This window comes from Onychostoma macrolepis, chromosome 15 (assembly GCF_012432095.1).
Source record: "Onychostoma macrolepis isolate SWU-2019 chromosome 15, ASM1243209v1, whole genome shotgun sequence".
NCBI lineage: Eukaryota > Metazoa > Chordata > Actinopteri > Cypriniformes > Cyprinidae > Onychostoma > Onychostoma macrolepis.
In genome coordinates, this window is record NC_081169.1 from 22222130 (window position 1) to 22243153 (window position 21024).

At 34.5% G+C, this 21024-nt stretch overlaps 1 protein-coding gene across 16 annotated transcripts in view; it reads right to left on the minus strand.

The window, feature by feature from the left end:
- Positions 1 to 1499: 1499 nt before the first annotated feature.
- The window catches only part of nbeab (neurobeachin b), a 294439-nt gene continuing 274914 nt past the window's right edge, over positions 1500 to 21024 (minus strand). For 13 of the 16 annotated variants that reach the window (XM_058799707.1, XM_058799708.1, XM_058799697.1 and 10 more), the window contains 8 exons: positions 19570 to 19762; positions 17742 to 17813; positions 17182 to 17337; positions 16653 to 16823; positions 4909 to 5010; positions 4620 to 4816; positions 3328 to 3479; positions 1500 to 3232 (listed from right to left, as the gene is read on the minus strand). In XM_058799707.1, coding sequence (XP_058655690.1) covers positions 3142 to 3232; positions 3328 to 3479; positions 4620 to 4816; positions 4909 to 5010; positions 16653 to 16823; positions 17182 to 17337; positions 17742 to 17813; positions 19570 to 19762 — 1134 coding nt within the window. In that variant the 3' untranslated portion in view covers positions 1500 to 3141. The remainder of the gene's footprint in view (positions 3233 to 3327; positions 3480 to 4619; positions 4817 to 4908; positions 5011 to 16652; positions 16824 to 17181; positions 17338 to 17741; positions 17814 to 19569; positions 19763 to 21024) is intronic. The other 3 variants (XM_058799700.1, XM_058799698.1, XM_058799693.1) reach the window with 1 other exon arrangement.

The following is a 21024-nucleotide window of genomic DNA, read 5'->3' on the forward strand; positions in this document are numbered from 1 at the left end:
TCATTATAATATAGGAAATATTCTAGCTCATATGCAAAATTCAGTGCGCAAGCACTGATTACACATTGTATATTTGTATAGATGTATATCCGCTTGTCTATTGTCTTTCCATCAAATGTCATTTAGGCTTGACTTTCTTCCTGGAGGAAGAGTCTTTGCTTCCAAGTAGCATTGAACAGTGGTGCATTCAGCAACAAGCCAAACCTGTTAATAAATGATTCCTCAAGCAGAAACCTGTGTCAATTTACTGAGAATGGTAATGTATAGAAGGAGATTTTCATTGTTATGCATGTTTCCTTCAGCCACAATAGGGCTATTCACACTTGAAATAGTTCTAAGCTAAGTCTCGAGTCACACTGCTCATATTTTACACGGGGTTAAAACATTAACTGACGTTTCAGACTGTACATTACTAAACTGTTAGGTTATAATTTTTTATATTTTCGGTGTCTGTCCCTGATTGGACGAACGAACGCAGCTCGCGACCTGGAATTATGGAAGGCGGACTAATGTTTATAGGCTACTGAGGCTCCGTTTACACTAGTGCCTTTTCGTTTTAAAACGGCGTTTTAGAATGAAAACGATCAGCGTTTACACTGGCGTTTCCGCTGCGTTTCAGAAACGATCTCCGTTTACACTACACAACCAAAACGCATGTCACGTGACCATTCATGCAGGTACAACCATATAGGTAGATCCCTATTATTTAGATCGCGGACGCGTCTGCGTGCTTGGAGCGTTTTCAAAAGTCTCCGTTTTCGACCTCGAAAACGCCGGAGTAGTGGAAACGATAGGCATATCCGTAGCAAAAGTTATGCGTTTTAAAAGGAAAACGCACTAGTGTAAACGGGGCCTGAGTGGACTAGAAATTTTAGTTTAAAAAAAGTTCTAAATCACGCGTTTCTGTCACCAAACGACTGTTTATACAAGGCGCGATTCCGTGACTGTCCAAAGAACTAGTCGCGAAATTTTAACCACATCGACCCGGAGCAGGGTTTCGTCGGTTAAAAAGTGGTGCTAACCGCGATTAAAATGATAAGAGTAAAACGTTCCTTTACCCAGGGTTTAAAGCAGGGTAACGGAATGTAACGGAAGGACCGTAAAAGAAAGAACTGAAAATAGCCTATTGTTGTTCTCAAATGTACATGTATTTTGGACCACAAAACCAAGGGTCGATTTTTTTTTAGATTTGTACATAATCTGAAAGAATAAATATGCTTTCCATTGATGTAGGTTTGTTAGGATATGACGAGATACAACTATTTTAAAATCTGGAATCTGATGGTGCAAAAAAAATAAATAAAACGAAATATTGAGAAAATCGCCTTTAAGGTTATCCAAATGAAGTTCTTAGCAATGCATATTACTAATTAAAAATGTGATATATTTACGGTAGGAAATTGACAAAATATCTTCATGGAACATGTTCTTTACTTAACATCCTAAATTATGATTTTTGGCATAAAAGAAAACAGTAGCTACTCAGTGGTACATTTCAGAATTTTTTATTATAAATAAAAAGTAGGCAAATACAGTTCTCTCATCACAATGATTCACTAGGACATACTGAACAGTTTTAAATAAAAAGTAACCAACTTAAACATATCTGCTGAATTAGCAGGCACCTTCACTTGCAATGTCAATGTTCCTGATGGAAACGATTCTCATCAAATAAATCATTTGAAATCTGAGGCATTTTAACATAAATATGACATTAAGGTAAACTCATTTTTAAGGTTTTAAAAATAACAATTGCTCAGTATATCAAATCTAAATCTATTCTTGTAAATAAAATGTTAAGTATGGCACCATATTTATTGAATGTGGATTGGCAAAAAAAAAAAAAAAAAAAATTCTTACAGCAGAATATTTCACATATTTGCACTAACACAATTAAAAATAGTTTAGCCTTTTTGATTCATAAACTCTGAGTTATAGATTTGATTTACATTATGTAAGAGAATCAAAGATGCACATACATCATACATAATGTATTGCTTACAGCAGTGATTTTACAATGTTATTTTCTGATTTCAAGTGCAATTCTGAAAGGTGCCAGTAGAACAATTTAAGACAGTAAAAGAATATAACAAATAATTTTTAATGCACACCCTTCATACTAATATTCAGACATCATATGAAAACCAAAACCAAAATAAAAAATTTGAGATGTACAAACCTGGGTGAATGCAAATATGAAAACATTCAAAATAAAAACCAGTTACAGGTGCAAAAACCAGTCTAAAAACCTCACCATCATCTTTTCACATGTGTAAAACCATGTATAACTTTAAATGATAAAACTGCACAAGAATTACAATGATATTTGCCCAGATGCAGCATCAGCTTCGACCCTCATTTAGAGCTCGACCAAAAAGATGTCTTTAATGCTGCATACATCAAGAAGTCCAGATACATCTGAAATAAAATACATCCACAACAGACACAAGGAGAATGTCTGAACGAACATTACAGGACGTCACATTAAACAAAAAGCTTCTTTTTTTCTTCTTTGCAATCATATCAAAAAGCATTTGACGATGTCAAATGCATAAACACAGGACAAACAGAATTCAATTGCAGAATAGTTCAGAAAGCAGCTTCACAGACCAGTTTAAAAGAAATTGTATAGCATTTACACACATGAGCTCAGCATCAGAGGGAGGACTTTTACTTATTTATTGTTCGGGTAGCTTTTCTTTCCCAAGGGCCTGTAGAAAAAAACCTAGAGTAAGTGAAATACGCTGCAAGCCAGTAGAAAATAAACCTCATAAAAATATTGTTATTGGTTCTCTATGCAAAGTGTCATGGTTACAGTTAAGATGACGGGACTACGAGTAAAAAGGCTGTTTTTGACAAGACTATTGTTGGCTCAGATGACAATTAGATCAAATAATTTGTGATGAAAAACTGGCCTCCATCTGTGCTCTCTCCACTGACATCTGTCAATTGCTCCTGTGCATTTCTGAGACACGTATACATTTGCTCAAGCAGCTGGATCTCAGTGTAGGTTACTGCACTTCTCCAACAAGCATTGTGTCATTTCTTGATCCATATTCCATTTCTTCAGTTGCTACATCACCTCCCGTAATGATACGTTACCGCCCGAGACGGCAGCTGGCCGTCATTGGCTGATCGCTCTCAGTACCTGTTCTGATGCTCAAAGTGCCAGCGGTTAAAATCAATGTTGAAAGCCACGATGCTGCCAGACGCCATGCCTGTGATCAGAGTCCTGGAAACATGGAAAACGGAGTCAGGTTTAAACCAGTTTAGGATTTGTTTGTACAGAGTGTCTCTGCGTGGTGAAAGTGTAAACTTGAGTTTGACCTCTGATCATGTGACAGGTCCGTGGCTCGGATGCCGGCGTCACAGCCGGGGTAGACGTACAGCTGTTTGAAGTCACAGGCCTGCCAGACCTCCACCACCCCGTTATCTCCTCCAGTCACTAGATTCTGCCCATCACTGCTCAGGAGGATGGCCTGACAAAAGAGAAGGAAATACAGCAACCTACTCTACCATTCAAAAGTTTGGGGGCAGTTTTTATTTTTATTTTTTTGAAAGAAAGAATGAAAGTAATACATTTATTCATCAAGGACATATTAAACCAAATAATAATTACAGAAAAAAGACATTTATAATGTTAGAAAAGATTTGTATTACAAATAATTGCTGCTCTTTTGAACTTTCTATTCAGCAAACAAACTGAAAATGTATCAAAACTTCCACAAAAATATTAAACAGCAATTTGTTTTCAACATTGATAATAATAAGAAATAATATTTCACAATACTACTGTTGTTACTGTATTTTTGATCAAATTAATGCAGCCTTGGTAAACATAAGAGACTTAAAAAAAAAAAAATTACAAAATCTTACTAACCCCGATGCTTTCAAAATGCAAAATAATATAATAATTATAATAAAAATAATATTAATGAAACAAAACTATTATTACTTATTCAATGTGTTAAATATAATTATAATGTTACATTATATTACAAAATTTATATATGCTTCCAGATTATTTTAAAACTATGCCGTTATTATTATAAAATAATATATAAGCACATAGATAAATTCATATTTATTATATATTAAATACCAATAATAAATGAAATATTAAAATGAAACATTACTATTGTTATTACTTATTTAAGGTATTAAATAGAATTATAATTGTACATTATATTACAAAATATGATTTTTACATTATATTACAAAATTTATATGCTTCCAATTTATTAAAATACTATGCTATTATTATTATTCTAAAATAATATATAAACAAATATAAATAATCTAATATTTAAAATAATTAATAAAAATTAAATAGAGTTATATCAATATATGAAATAATAATAATAATAATAATAAGTATCTATATCAAAATACAAGACTACTAATTTATTTTACCCCAGTACATTATGAATTTAAATTAATGTGTACAATTTTATAATGCTGAAATGTGAAAAATTTAGTAGAATTCACTTTAAGAATTCATCTTTTTACTCAACAAACTGTAGGGCAGCTACAGGGCATTTTTAGAAAACAGGCATTGCTCTAGAAATCCAATCCAACAGACAGGAAGTGTGTGGTCAAGCACAGAGTTGAGAACATACACGTGTGGAGTCGTTGATCTCCATCTGGGCCAGCAGCTTGCCGTTGATGCTGAAGTTGCAGAACTGACCCCTGTCGTAGTAGATGATGCAGTGACCCTCGCTGGACACTGAGATCAGGCGGGGAAGCACACAGCTGTCGGGGCCCTCCAGAGCCCTCAGAAGATCCCCAGTGATGGTGTGGACCAGACACGGCCCCTCTGACAAACACACGTGTCTGATAAGTGACACTCTAGTGGAATCACACACTGCCTCTTCACTTCATATCCCACAATGCTCCTCTCTCACTCACCTTTTGCTCCACTGATTACAATTCCCAGCTCAGCACACACTGACACACACACCACCTCATAGTCATGACCGGTCAGAACTGCACGGGGAGCTGGGTAATCACCTGCAAATGAGCACAGGAAACACACACACACACACATTAGACATACAGCAGAAAATATACATATTAAAATAAATATAGGATTTTAATATAAGAGGTGTTCTAACCAGACTTTTAGGATTTTGTCTTAAGGCTTTCAAAATATAAAATTAAGAATAAGAATAAGAATATTATAGGACAAATAATGTACCAAATTTTAAAATTAGTAAAAAAAATAATAAAAATAAAAAATACAGAAGACATGAAATGCATATAGACTTTTAGAATTTTGAATATTAAAGGGATCCCTGGGTATTAAGACTTGTATGGCTTAATATAACGTAAATTATGTCTCTTACTGTAGTAGAAAACCCATTAAAGATTTGTGTTATTTTAAAAAAATCACATCGTTTTATACATATTTTGAACTATGGGGGGCGCCATTTTTCTGATGACGTAAAATGTTTGCACTCCGTGATCTACTAGCGCGATCCTGTCTAGGAGGAGACTTCAACGAATGTATGGATGATTATCTGGATAGATACCCCCCTAGACTTGACAGTGGAATGAATAATGATTTAATTTTTTTCTCTTTGCACAGATCTCTCCCTGACTGATGGGAGGTTCTTTAACCCTTATATGAAGGATTTTACCTGGTCAAATAAAACTTTATCTCTTAGATCTAGGATTGATTTATTTTTGATTTCTTCTTCTATCCTCAGTTACGCAAAAGATATTTCCCACACCATTGCCCCCTTATCAGATCATAAATTAGTTTGTATAAAGATGACATCCATGATAATGCGAGACTCAGGGGCTATTGGAAACTTAATAATACCTTGTTAAAAGATCAAAACTTTAATGATAGTATCATCAAGCTCATCAAAGAATTATTCACTGACTTAAATGGAGATTATAAAAAAACATGGGAGTTCTTCAAATATAAAGCTAGACATATAGCAGTTAAAAGAAGTAAAGAAATTAAAAAGAGTAAACATCAAAATGATTCAGAGTTGGTTAATAAACTTAATGCATTACTAGCTAAAAGTAAAATTACAGAAGAGGATAATTTAGAAATAAAAAGATTAAATTTGGAGCTTGATGAAGCCTATTTAGATTTGGCTAAAGGTGCATATACAAGATCTCGTGCAAAATGGCTGGAGGACGGGGAAAGAAATTCTAGCTATTTTTTTTTGCCCTGGAAAAAAGAAATGGTCAGAGGAAAACTCTCTCCGCTCTTAATATTGACGGAGTCATTTCCAAAGACCAAAAAGTAATCTCAGATTTTGTTGCAAATTTCTATAGCAATCTTTATACCTCTAATTTCAACTATAACATTTCTGAAAATTTATTGATTTAGTTAAACACCATATTAAAGTTATTGATCTAGAGTATAGTCAAATTTGTGATTCTCCTTTATCAATTGATGAAATCAAGCAAGCTCTACATAAAATGAAAAAAGGTCAATCCCCTGGGATCGATGGGCTTTCAGCTGAATTTTATCTCCATTTTTGGGAGTTTATTAAATTGCCTTTATTTCATATGTATGAGGAATGCATCAGTCAGCACTACTATGAAACATACCTAAGCCTGACAAGGATCCTTTAATAATTGATAATTGGCGACCTATTTCTTTATTAACATTAGATTATCAAATATTAGCCTCTGTATATGCTAAAAGATGAAGTTATGGTTTAGGCAATATTATTTCAGAATCTCAATCTGGATTCATGAAAGGCCGTCACATTTCTAACAACATAAGATTAGTACTGGACTTTCTGGATTATTCAGATCTAATTCATTCAGATGGTCTCATACTCTTTCTTGACTTTCATAAAGCTTTCGACTTGGAACACAAATTTCTTTTTCGTGAAAAGAAAAAAACAAAACAGATCTTTAACATCTGGCTTCAGAGAGATCTCTCATTATTTGGTAGAGTTCTTTTATCTAAGGTTGAAAGGCTCTCTCACTTTGTATATTCTGCTCTTTCTTTATTTGTCAACGATAAAGCTATAAAGGAAATTAATAAAATATTTTTGGATTTTATCTGGAAAAATAGACCTTACAAATTGAAAAGAGAAGTGCTTGCTAATTCCAGAAGCGAAGGTGGCCTTGATTTTTTGGACTTTGCAGATACTGTAAACACCTTTAAAGTAAATTGGTTGAGAAGATGCCTCATGAATCCAATGTCACTGTGGTTCTTTATTCCAAATAAGATATTTGACCAACTTGGTGGCCTATCTTTCTTACTAAAGTGTAATTTCTTGCCTGGCAAATTACCTATTTCCTTATCTAACTTCCATCAGCAATGTCTTCTTTCATGGAAATTATGTTTTGTCCATGGTTTCTCCCCCCACAAAGTTCTCATTTGGAATAATGCTGATATAGCTGTTAGAAATAAGTCTCTCTTTTTCCCTAGATGGTTTAATAATAACTTGAACTGTATTCTATCTGTGTTTGACGATTTTGGTAATATTTTAACTTACGAACAATTTATGAATCTCCATAATTTTCCAGTCCCACCAAAGGAATATAATACTTTGATGAGAGCCATCCCAGTAGGCTTAACCCAGTTAATTAAAAGTCACCTCAAATTTAGTAAAGGCAACAGTGTTTATCCGGCTTTACGTTTGGGTGGTATTGATATTTTAGATCGGAAATGCAATAACAAACATATTCGCAAAATATTTCAGACAAAGAAAAAGATTACTCCAAGAGGGAAATTCTACTGGGGTTCCTTTATAACAAATATAAATTGGAGAAAGGCCTGGCTTTTGCCAAGTAAATTTTGTATATATAACAAAGTTAAGGAGGTTCATTATAAATCCTTCATAAAATTTATCCCGTTAATTTGTCTATTTCTAAATATTCTGATGTTGATGAGTCTTGCTCGTTTTGTGGTTTTGTTGAAGAAACAGCTTCCCATTTGTTACCAACAAATTATGGGTTGACTTAAGCACCTATGTTTCTATCCTTACAAATGTGACCCATACCTTCGTCCTCAAAGATGTTATTTTTTATTATGAAAATCCAAAGCTACCTGTTGAATATGTTGTTAATTTTCTTATACTGAATGCAAAATTCTTCATTCATAAGCAAAAGTGGCTTAAATCTCCTTTGTCTCTCCCCCTCTTTCTTTCTGAATTTGATTCTCTTGTTTCATCTCTAAGACTGACAAATAACAAAAAGAGTGCCAAATTTTTGATGCACTATGACAGCTTTTCTAAAATGATGTAATTTTATTTTTGCACTTTTCTGTATAGATAATTCCATAATTTGATGTGCGCAAATCCAGAATATTAGTTTTTTGTCTTTATTTTTATGTTTGTTCTTTGTAGGAATACATTCATGTCTTGTTTCTCTGTTCTTGTATATTTCTACAATTTTTGCAATAAAAAAAAAAAAAAAAAAAACTAGGGCTGTTGCTATTTTTACCACAACACAACTCGGAATAAACAACTAGGAAAATAAAATACTGATATGATGACCACAGCAACTGAAAGAGCTTGCAGTGACGATGGATATAAGTATAGGTTTAAACCAAATGCAGTACCATCGATTTTTCCCCACAAGGAGTGTAAACGCCCCGGATATCGAGAGAAATCCGCGCTGAGAAACTCGTCTAGCGGCCGCGCGTCGGTATATTTACATCCTAACAGATGGCATCTAGCGTTTCTTGTTTCAGCCGTTTGTAAGCTCTTTCAGTAGCTGTGGTCTACTAAAAGGCTCAATGGCATCAGGGCTAAAGTGGAGAGAACAAAGAAGCGGGTCTTTAGGAAGTTTTATTCGTCCACGGGCATTTTCACATTCTTTTCTCCTTTTCTTATCGCTAGGAAAGCAGTGAAGTCTTACATTAAATCGCTTATTTTGTTGCCCTTCGACTGAAAATTGCAACCAAAAGCCTCACAATGCGGTATCGTATCAGTATTTTATTTTCTGAGTTGTGTATTCTGAGTTGTTGCGGTAAAAAGCGCCAGTAGCTCACTGAGTGCAACCATTTGACGTCATCGACGCAGGATGTACTGTGCACGTAAAATAATGGCGCCCCCCGTAGTCCAAAAACGTGCAAATATTTTTTCAAATAACATACATTTTCATGGGTTTTTTACTACATATTTAAATAAGAGACATTATTTACGTTATATTAAGCTATACATGTCTTAATACCCGGGGATCCCTTTAAGAGAAATAAAAAATAAGTTAAAATCAAAAATAGAAAATAAAAATATGAATATATTAAGCAAAATAAAAAATTCTCATTAGTGGTCTTAGACTCTTAGGATTTTTAAATATAAATTATATAATGATGATGATAATGATAATTGCTAAAACAAAATTTTAAATACTTTCATAAAAAAAATAATAATAATAACATAAATAGAAAAAATAGAAGCATTCTCATTAGTCTTAGACTTAGGATGTTTAAATACAAAAAAATAAAAATTAATAATAATAATAATAATAGATGACAAAAATTAACACAATTTTAATTTAGTTAAAATAAAATATAATAAAATAGAAAATACAGAAGCATAGACTTTTAGGATGTTTACTTTTAGGACTTTGAATATTAAGAGAAATAAAAATATGTTTAAAAATAACATTATAGATAGATAAATAAAAGCAAAATATAAGATTCTCATTAGTGGTCTAAGACTGTTAGGATTTTTAAATATAAAATGATGATGATGATGATAATATAAATAAAATAAAAACACTTTAAAAACAAAAATAGAAAAAAAATATATAATAGACAGATAAATAGAGGCAAAATATAAGATTCTTATTAGTGGTCTTAGACTGTTAAGAATTTGCATATAAAATGACGATGATAATAATAGATAAAACTACATTTTAAATAATTTCATAAAATAAATTAAAAACATGAATAGGAAAAAATAGAAGCATTATCATTAGTCTTTTAGCATTTTGAAATACAAAACAATAATAATAATAACATTAATAATAAATTATATAGAAATTAATTAAAAAAAATGAAAAGATAAATGGGAAAAAATACAAGTATTCTCACTAGTTGTCTCTTACTTTTGGATCCATTTAGATCAAATTAATGATTTATTAAACTGCTATAAAAGCAACTTGTTTTGTTTTAGCCGAATCTTGCGATGCATATCACCAAAACCAATGAATCTGATTCTGCCTGGAAGGTAATACTACTCAAACACAATATAACCACAATAAAGCAAGTCAGGAGAACATCTGCTCCAGGAGGCGTCCCCTCCGAATGATCACCGGCAGGAAGCCCACACACTGTCACATGATGGATTAGAGGGAGGGAAGAGGTGATACGAGGTCATTTAAAGACACCTGTGGTACCTCAGCACCAGCTGGACGGCTCGCTGAACTGCCATGAAAGGACTCATTTTGGAAAAAGTAGAAAACTCATTTAAAATCTGCATCCAAACAAGCACAGCAATCAAGATGTGATATGAACAGTGTGGAATACATCCCCATCCCTTTCACATCTACATTTTGCATATTATAAGGTCCACTGCTGCAATTTCCAAAGCAGTTCATTTGAGAAATAACAGGTAGAATCATTAAACTGCTCGGCCTCCTGGGTCTGTAGCATCACACTTGAAGACTCTCGTATATTTGTACACGCTGCAGTAAGTTAGAGAAGCAATTGAAGCGTAAGGAAAACGGGGCCTGTGGTGTAATTAGCTTGATTTGTGCAGTGAGGAAGCAAAGCAGTAATTATTAGCCGGGGGGGATCAACATTATGTTTGCAGATGGATTAAACATTGCTTTTGGAGAAGGAGTGTGTGTGTGTGTGTGTGTGTGTTTCAACGGTTTAAAGGATTAGTTCATCCAAAATTGAAAATTGTGTCATTATTTACTTGTGCTCATGTTCTAAACACAAAAGAAGGAATCTTAATAATATGCTGCTCACATTTCTCTCTGCTGTTGCAATGAATAACGTAAGCATTCAAGACTCAAAAAGGATACAAAAGCACCACACAAAGTAGTAAATAAGACCGTAAAGATATCAAATAATATAAAAGTAGTCAAATGTCAGATTGTAAGTCATACTGTATACAACTTTTAATAGCATTCATTGAGTGATGAACAGGACTAAATTTACACTGCTGTTCAAAAGTTTGGGGTTGGTTATATTTTTATTTTTTATTATTATTATTTGAAATAAATCTCATGCTCACCAAGGCACAGTAAAAACAATAATTTTGTAAAATATCACCACAAAAAAAAAAAAAAAAAATTCTATTTGAATATATATTTTATATTTTCCTGATGTCAAAGATGAAATTTCAGCATCATTATTTCAGTCTTCAGTGTCACATGATCCTTCAGAAATCATACTAATATGCTGATTTGCTGCTCAAGAGACATTTATTATTATAATATTGTTGTGGAAACCGTGATACTTTTTTTTTTCATGATTCTTTGATGAATAGATAATGAACAGCATTTATTTAAAACAAAAAACTTTTATAACATAAATGTCTTTACTGTCACTTTTGATCAATTGAATACACTCTTGCTGAATAAGAGCATTAATTTCTTTAAAAAACACATTTTTATTGACCCCAAACATTTGAACGATGGTGTATGTCTAGTGATCTGTTAACCATTGAGATCAGATCACTGAGTAAATGAGTTAAACGAATGAACAAATCATTCAGGTTTAGTGAACTGGGTGGTATGTTGAGCTTATTCAGTGAATGAGGTTTAAATTTCAGTCTGTTCTGCAGACAAATTCATCATATAACTTCATATGGACTACTTTTATGGTGCTTTAGTGTCCTTTATGAAGCCTGAAAGCCTCAGTCCTGATTCACTGCAGCTGAATGGTAAAGAGTGACCACTATAAACCTCCTTGAAAGAAACATCTACAGTAATGGAACAACCTATATGACTCTAAATTATACTGAATTTTTGATAACTTCTTTATATAACTTAAATAAACCATAAAGTTGTTATCTATTGATAAAATCCTGGCTTTACACATATACGTACTGTACAGGCAGAGGGATTTCGAAAGCAAAGCTAATAATATAGTACAGGGAGAAGGTTCATCCCATTAACTGAGATCTTTTCCATTTTTAATTAACACTAAGTTCATTAACTTGGACATAATTAAGACACATGCCATTACTTTGCATGCAGAGCACTACTAAATGAAGCCAGAAATCAATAGAATGACCGCTACAAATCCAGATGTTTTTTTAAAGTTGGCGAGCAATCAAAGGTTACTCAGGCCTTGATCAATACGAGTTCTCCACAGGGGCCTGTCTGACAGCGCTAAGCCCAGCTGTCAGTGATCTGGGTGGGGACGTGTGTCAGCACCGGATCCCTCGGGACATCCCAGATCACCTTCATCACAAAAGATTTAATCATTCCGCACCCGGGCCCTTCTAAACCCTGGCGCTGAACCCCAGCGGTACAGCGACACAATTAAGAGGTGTAAATTGGAGAACGGCTGCTGGGGTCGTGAAACACGGGGACCTTGATTGAGCCGGACGGGATTTTAATCATTGCACATTTAAGACACACTCCGGCTTTCTCGGGCAACTGTGAAATCAATTTCTACACCATGTCGGAGTGCCTCAGGGGCCGGTACTGGGATATCTGCTGAATATTCATGGATGTTCCTGTCCTGACACTCTCCATTCAGAGACAGATGAAAAAAGTGCAGTGTGGGGAAGCTTGATGAAGCACAGCTGAATTTATCATTAACACAAAAACACACGCTGATGAGGGTTTGTTTTTCTTTACCGCTACACTGATATTGTTTTAACAACCTCAAAGAATTTTGGGTAGAAGTCTTGAATATATAATGAGGGAAATTAAAAAAACTTTTGCATTAAATGAGCGCATTCCACTTTAGTGTGTACATCTGTGTAAATGTGAAAATGTTTCCTCAGGTCAAAGTATTTCCTGCAAAAACGGTTATATACTGCATACTTATGAAAACAAAAGATCAAAATAAAGAAAAGAAAAAAGGCTTTACAATTAAATTTCTATGTTAAAAAAACAACAAAAAAAAACCATGAAATAACATCAACCAGCATTTTTAGTCTTAATAAAGATGATGAAAGGCAGTATAAAACTGTATAAAAATACAATAAAAATAGTGAAAATTAATATATATCAATATTTTTAAATTTATTCTTTGTTAGGTTTTTTGTCAATTTAATTGAGTTAAGTTAGTATAACATACACACATATATATATATATATAGAGAGAGAGAGTATATAACATTTTCTTTTATTTTTAACATTATTGTGTTAAGAACAAACTTGAATGACAGTGAACTACAATAAATGTATAACCCAACATTAACCTTATTTAAGAATGCTGCAAAAAACTGTTGTTCATTATTAGCTCTAATTATTATTATCATTATTATTATTAGATTTTTTTGGGAGTAGAATAAGATTCAATACATTATTTTATATACAGTGCTGCTTGAAAGTTTGTGGACCCTTTAGAATTTTCTATATTTCTGCATAAATATGACCCAATATCATCATCAGATTTTCATATAAGTCCTGAAAGTAGACAAAGAGAACCGAATCAAACAAGTGAGAGAAAAATATTTTCTTTGTCATTTATTTATTGAGAAAAATTATCCAGTGTTATCTGTGAGTTACAAAAGTATGTGAATCTTTGCTTTCAGTATCTGGTGTGCCGCCCGCACTTGGAATCAGCTTCCAGAAGAGATCAGATGTGCAAAAACATTAGCCACATTTAAATCCAGACTCAAAACTCATCTGTTTAGCTGTGCATTTGTTGAATGAGCACTGTGCTACGTCCGAACTGATTGCACTATATTTTATGTATAATCATTTTCTATTTCTTAACTGTTTTAAATTCATTTTAAATCATTTTTATATCATTTTAAAAGTTTAAACAGAAGGTTAAAGTAAGTGCTGTGATGGTAAAGAGAATGTGGGCAGTTGAAAGTAGGACCTCTGAGTTCTATTTGTTTGGTTTATGTTGGTCAAAGTAAGTAGGGGGTGAAGTAGTGGAATAGTTAGGTGTTTTGGAAGGTTTTTTCACTTAGTGCATAAGAGTTTGAACAAAGCTTGAGAATGTTTGTTTTTAAATGATTATTATTATTTTTATTGTTGTGAGTATTATTTTTTTTAATGTCTATTTCACTTCCTTTTATGTAAAGCACTTTGAATTACCACTGTGTATGAAATGTGCTATAGAAATAAACTTGCTTTACCTTGCCTTGGTGTGACTCCCTTTTGCTGCAGTAACTGAAGGTAAAGTTTCTTGTAAATGCTGATCAGTCCTGCACAATAACATGTAGGAGTTTTAGCCCGTTCCTTAGTGCAGAACCACTTAAACTCTGTGATGTTTGTGGGTTTGCTCCTATGAACTGCTTGCTTAGGTCCTTCCGCAACATTTTAATTGGATTCAGATCTGGACTTTGACTCAGCCATTCCAAAACATTACCTTTCTTTGGTAGAAATGACTTGTGTGCTTGGAGTTGTCGTCTTGCTGCATGACCTACATTCTCTTGAGACTCTGTTCTTAAACAGATGTCCTGATGTTTTCCTGTAGAATTTGCTGGTATAATTCAGAATTCATTGTTCCATCAATGATGGCAGGCTGTCCTGGCGAAGATGCAGAAAAACAGGCCCAAGCCATGAAACTACCAACACCATGTTTCACAGATTGGATAAGATTCTTAAGCTGGAATACAGTGTGTTCTTTTCTCCGAACATAATAGCTTCTCATTTAAACCAATAAGTTCTATTTTGGTTTCATCCATCCATTAAACCTTTCTCCAATAGTCTTCTGGCTTGCCCACATGATCTTTAGCAAGCAATTTTCTTTTTGGAGAACAGTGGCGTTCTTCTTGCAACTCTGCCATGCACACCATGGTTGCTCAGTGTTCTCCTGATGGTGGGCTCATGAACATTAACATTAGCCAATGTGAGAAAGGCCTTTAGTTGCTTAGAAGTTACCCTGGGAACTTTTGCAACCTCTCAGACTATTACACGTTCTGCTTTGGAGTGATCTTTGTTGGTCGACCACTTCTCGGGAAGGTAACAGTGGTCTTGAATTTCCTCCATTCGTACACAATCTGTCTGACTGAAAACACCTCGGCACAGATGGACTCTAATTTCACCTTGAAATTAACTGCTAATCACTTTCCTGAATAAATAAATGACAAAGAAAATATTTTTGTCTCATTTGTTTGATTGGGTTCTCTTTGTCTACTTTCAGGAAAATCTGATGATGTTTTGGGTCATATTTATGCAGAAATATAGAAAATTCTAAAGGGTTCACAAACTTTCCAGCAGCACTGTATATATTCATTAACGTATACATATATAAAATAATGCACTGAATCTTATTGTGGTCCAAAAAAGAATTCAGAAATACACCACTAGATGGCACTGTTCATTTCTTAGAGGACAGACTCAACTTGATGCCAATTCTGGACATAATAATAATAATAATAATAATACAAAATTATTATTATTATTATTAAGCTGTTCCAATAAATACTTACATGCCGTGTTCATTAGTATTACCCAAAAAAAAGACTCAAAAAATAATTAAATGCCACTGAAATCATTACATTATTATATTGCATGACATAATGACACCAGGTTGGTACTAGATTGGTGTACCATGAGTTTGATAAAAGTAACAATGTTAGGTTTATTCCTCATTATATATAAATAGTTCTTTGTTCGTAATTCCCTCCAGTTTCAAGCATACAGACCATTAGTCTCCTTTGTGAGGGCACACAGTACGCAGTTGTGTGTGAATATCATGGGAGTTTTGTTTCCTGTGCTTTGAAAACAGGAGCGGGCTGTACCTTGCTAATTGGAGGCAGTCGAGCTGAAATCCTTAATTAACTGTCTGAGCATCACTGAAGTTAATTAGAGAACACGCTCACCTAAACCACAGCTCATGACATGTAGAAACAAGGACAATACATCTAATACACATCAGCGGTGCAAATGCACAGATATCTTTGCAAAACACACACAAAAGCGAGCATGGACGTGCAGACTTGTTTTCTTATTAACGTGTGTGCAGCTCATGTTACAAAAACAGCTTTCTGGATTCAGTAGCAAGGGATCCTGGAACAATTAGGAGCTGTAATGCCTTCGTTTGTTATGCAATTATAGCTTTTGTTAGTACAGTGATTAATATAAAAATGAAAAAAATAATATAATGTTGCCTAGTGTTTGAGCTTTTATAATCTCCTCCATTATTAATGTAACATCTAATATTAATGTCCCTTCTTGCATGATTGTATAATGTAGTATGCTTAATATTGAGGTAATTGTGCTTAAAGGAATAGTTCACCCAATAATAGTAATGACTCATATTTTAGCCAGAAGCAGCAATTTGAAGTTAAAAACATCCTAATGATGGATTTGTTTATTACAAACAAGCAGCTTCATGATGCTTTTTGCTGCGTGATGTTGTTGCCATGGATTATTGTCATGTTTTTATCAGCTCTTTGGACTCTCATTCTGACGGCACCCATTCACTGCAGAGGATTCAATGGTGAGCAAGTGATATAATGTTAAATTTCTCCAAATTTGTTCCGATAAAGAAACAAACTCATCTACATTTTGGGTCAGTCAATTAGAAAATTTTCATTTTTGGGTGAACTATTCCTTCAGGTTTAGTTGCTACTCACTGTTGTTAGGGTTGTCTCCTATGATATGGTGCCGCCCACTCCAGTACCAGAGCAACAGAGTGGCATCTCTAGATCCCGACACAATGTAGCAGTCACCTCCGATGTAAGACTCTGAGCGTGCCAGACATGTGACCACGTCCCAGTGACCGAACACTATCTGAGTGAGCTTGCCTGCAAACAAACATACAGCATTTACCTTTTGTCCCTCATAATTCAAAGCACAAATATGTTGGTCAGACCATTAAACATTAATATCTTGGCCACTCATTTCAATGTAATGAAAGGGTTTGTGGAATGTATCCAAAATTACAAAAAGAACAATAAAAGTATCACAAAAGTGAACTATAAGAATATTTAGATGATTCATTCATGATTCAGAGTTCAACTCTGATCCTGACCTGACCTATGGCTTCAGAAGTATAACATACAGTACAATCATATGGACTATTTGATTCAAGGTGAGTAAATGATGACAAAATGTAACATTGTGAGTGAATAACTCCCTTAATGTCCAGTGAGTGCGTCTTACCGGTGTCTGAAGAGTAAACACGGAAACTCTTGTCCCAGAAACCGCACACCAGGATGTAGCGGTTATCAGCCGTCACCACAAAACACTGAGTGTTGATCTGAATGCTCTGGTCAACCAGGTCAGTGATTTGTCGTTTGTTTGTGCCTGAGTTGTTAGCTGGAAGAGACATGTTTACAGAGTTGTGAAATCAACTGACTTACAAAAAATAAAATAGAAGTATAATTTATTGCAATACAAATTCCAAAGTTTGGAGATGCTAAGATTTATGTTTTTTGTGTATAAAATGTGCAAGTTCAGCGGTTATCTTCTTTACCAAAGCTAAAGCATGTGATTTTTGTGTCACTTTATTGCAAAAATCACATGACACTCCCCACATCTGCTTTTAAGCAGACAAAAGGAGGCTGTGCCGATTTAGTTGGGATATTCTTCAAAACAGAGCAGTAGAGGGACACAAGGCTGCACTTTTCATGGAAACAAATCTACTGTACAAACACAGTACTTAAATTAGTTATAAATGGGTCAGAAGAAAGTATTTTAACAACAAAAAAAGTCAAACACACCAATCAGTGAGTCCATCTCGATTGGGAGGTGATGGGCCTGCTCTAGTGAATATCCCGGAGCTCCTCGGAGACCTACACACACAGACAATAAAAGAAATAAAAAACACACCATTCAGTACCTGGAAAAACCCTTCCTCAGAATTTCTGTCTTGTTTTTCAGCAAATATATCTAGGTAAATTTTATTAAATCAAGATACATTTACTTGAAAAGCAAAATTACTTATATGTGACCCTGGACCACAAAACCAGTCCTAAGTCGCTGGGGTATATTTGAAGCGATAGCCAAAAATACACTGTATGGGTCAAAATTATAGATTTTTATTTTATGCCAAAAATCATTAGTATATTCAGTAAAGATCATATTCCATAAAGATATTTTGTAAATTTACTACTGTAAATATATCAAAACGTCGTTTTCGATTAGTAATATGCATTGCTAAGAATTCATTTGGACGACTTTAAAGGCTATTTTCTCAATATTTTGATTTTTTTGCACCCTCAGATTCCAGATTTTCAAATAGTTGTATCTCGATCCTAACAACCCATACATCAATGGAAAGCTTATTTATTCAGCTTTCAGATGATGTATAAATCTCAATTTCGAAAAATTGACACTTAAGGTCCAGGGTCACATATCAAGTTAAAAACATTTTTTTTTAAACGACTCTATGCTTAAAAACTCTATGCTAAAAAAATCTGCCAATGGGGTAAGAAAAATACATTGAATTTAAAGGAAAAAATGATTTTTCTGATCCCGTTTGGGAGACACATTTTTTTTCTTGTTTTAATAAAGCTGCTTAATATGTATATATATATATATATATATATATATGTATATATATATATATATATATAATTTTTTCCAGAAAACAAGACTTGTTATCTTATGGCACAGAATAGAAATAGTTAGAGAGAGTGTTAGAGGGTCAAGTTATTATTATCATTATTATTAATAAATAAAAAGAAAATAAGTAGATATAATAGAAACAGAATAGAGAGTGCTAGTGTTAGAATATTAAGTTTTTTAATAAAAAAAGAAAATAAGTAGATTGAATAGAAACAGAATTGAAAGCGCTAGTGTTAGAGGGTAAAGTTTTTTATAATAAATAAAAAGAAAGATAGATATAAAAAGTAGATATAGACAGTGCTAGTGTTAAAGGGTCAAGTTTTTTAAACAATTTTTAGATATCTGTACTGGAAAACAAAACAAAAATCCTGAGAAATAAAATAACTTTTGCTGTGACACTCTCACAAATGTCTTTCCACAGACACCTGCCCGGCCGCCACAGTCAAGTCCACTTCCTGACCCCATCCCATATGACATGAGGGCTTTATGCAGACCCACCAGTCAGATCTCCATGGTGCTTATTGATTTCTCTCCCTCTCCAGTGTCAGGCAGGCCTGAGCTATAGCACCCTTGAGGCAGGCCTACAGGCACAGACCGCCATTTTGCACTCAGTGTGGCGGCCTTATTATGTTCATTATTTGGTGGGACCAACACACACTCACGGCTGGAGAGGGCTGGTCCTGCAGCTGCAGCCATTAGTAGTGTGAGAGAGCGAGGTTGCCACACTTGGTCCTGACATCACTATGTGTTGCCGTGACAGCTGGGGAGGTGTGAGGCGAAAGAAGAGGCCGTGATAGGCTAATTTAGCCCATCGCCACGGCGCCTGACCTCTGAACTGCAGGTGAGGGACTCCGGGGGAACGGCTAGTTGGGTAATGTTGTTCACACATGGCCAAGTGGTAACATGTGGAGTGTAGCTGTTTTTTGTTGATTTGCAGGTGAAACCAAGCTATTAGCTGGTTAGCTAGAGATTCCCACTCACCAACGGTGTTATGCCAGCGGTTGACGGCGAAGAGCCGGCTGCAAGTGATGGTGACCACGGCGGGGAGGGTCAGGTGCGGCAGTGTGTTGGCGGCCACGTGAGTGACGGGAGAGTTGGAGGGAAACTTTAGCACCATGATGACATCCTGCTGCATCTGATCCTTAAACATGAGCGGACTCTGCGGAAGGAAACACTGTTGAACAGAGAAAGCAAAGGAAGAGAAGGATGGAAAAGAGGGGGGGAGGGAGAAATAGACGAGGAGAGGTTGTTAGCAAAGAGGAAAGAGGTAAAAAAACAAATAAAAACAAAAAAAAACAAAAAAGAGTTGGAAAACAGAGGATAGACTGTGTGTGGTAGTTTAGGAGGAGAGTCAGGGAGAAGATTGAGGAATACTTATGCAAAAAACAAATTATTTATTTTTTTTTTCATGATGTTTATATATATATATATATATATATATATATATAGTCTGTAAGATTTTTTTAAAGTCTATTATGTTCACCAAGGCTGCATTTGATCAACAATACTATATTGTGAAATATTGTTATTTTAACTATTTAAATGTCGCAAATGTGCATTTACTGTCTTCACGTCTCATCGTCAAAACCTTTATGATTTTTATAAGGCTTAGCTCCAGCAATCGCTTGATGCCTTTGTCATATGTTATTATTACTTCTCTGAGTCTGTTTTGGATTTTCAGTGCGAGAGCGCCCTCCGGCTTTGAGTATGAATAAAACATTCAGTGCAGGAGAGTGTTTAGCGCTCCATAATGTTCACATCGTTTTGTTTACGAATAAGTATATAAGTATACGAATACGAATAACTATTCAAAACAATGTGACTATCTAATCTCTTTGAATTTAAATCTAGATTTTTTCACATTGGCTCTTGAAAAAAGTGCAAGGGACGAATTTACGTTTCATTGAAAGTGGGAGTATATGGAAAAAAAAATCTTACCGACCCCAAAAATATAATAAATTATATAATAAAATAATATAGTCTGGATAAAAACACTTTATAACTGATGTTACAGTGGTGAAAATCTGCAATCTGCGATAATTTTAAAAACCTGTTTTACTCTGATTTGAGGAGCATTTCATTATGTACATCTTTGGCAACCACAAACTTATGACGGTGAAACTTACAGCAGCAGGCTGCACACAGTTACTTAGAAATATAAACAAGCGCTAATTATAAAACTTGTATTGACAGCATTACAACATTCACTTTGTAAACTCCAGTCTGATTGTTATGACAGATGCTTGATTGAGATGGGAATGATTAGTACTGAGGTGTGAGGACTTATATGGCCAGTAGAGAGCACTGTTCTCCTGACACAACTATCTGAGGAGTCTCTGTGATGGAGTTGTGAGTTCCTGTAAATATGGCAGGTCTGTGTGTCATGCATTTGTGTTAGGGCATGTGTGTGGCTCTGTGAAGGTTGTTGTACACAGA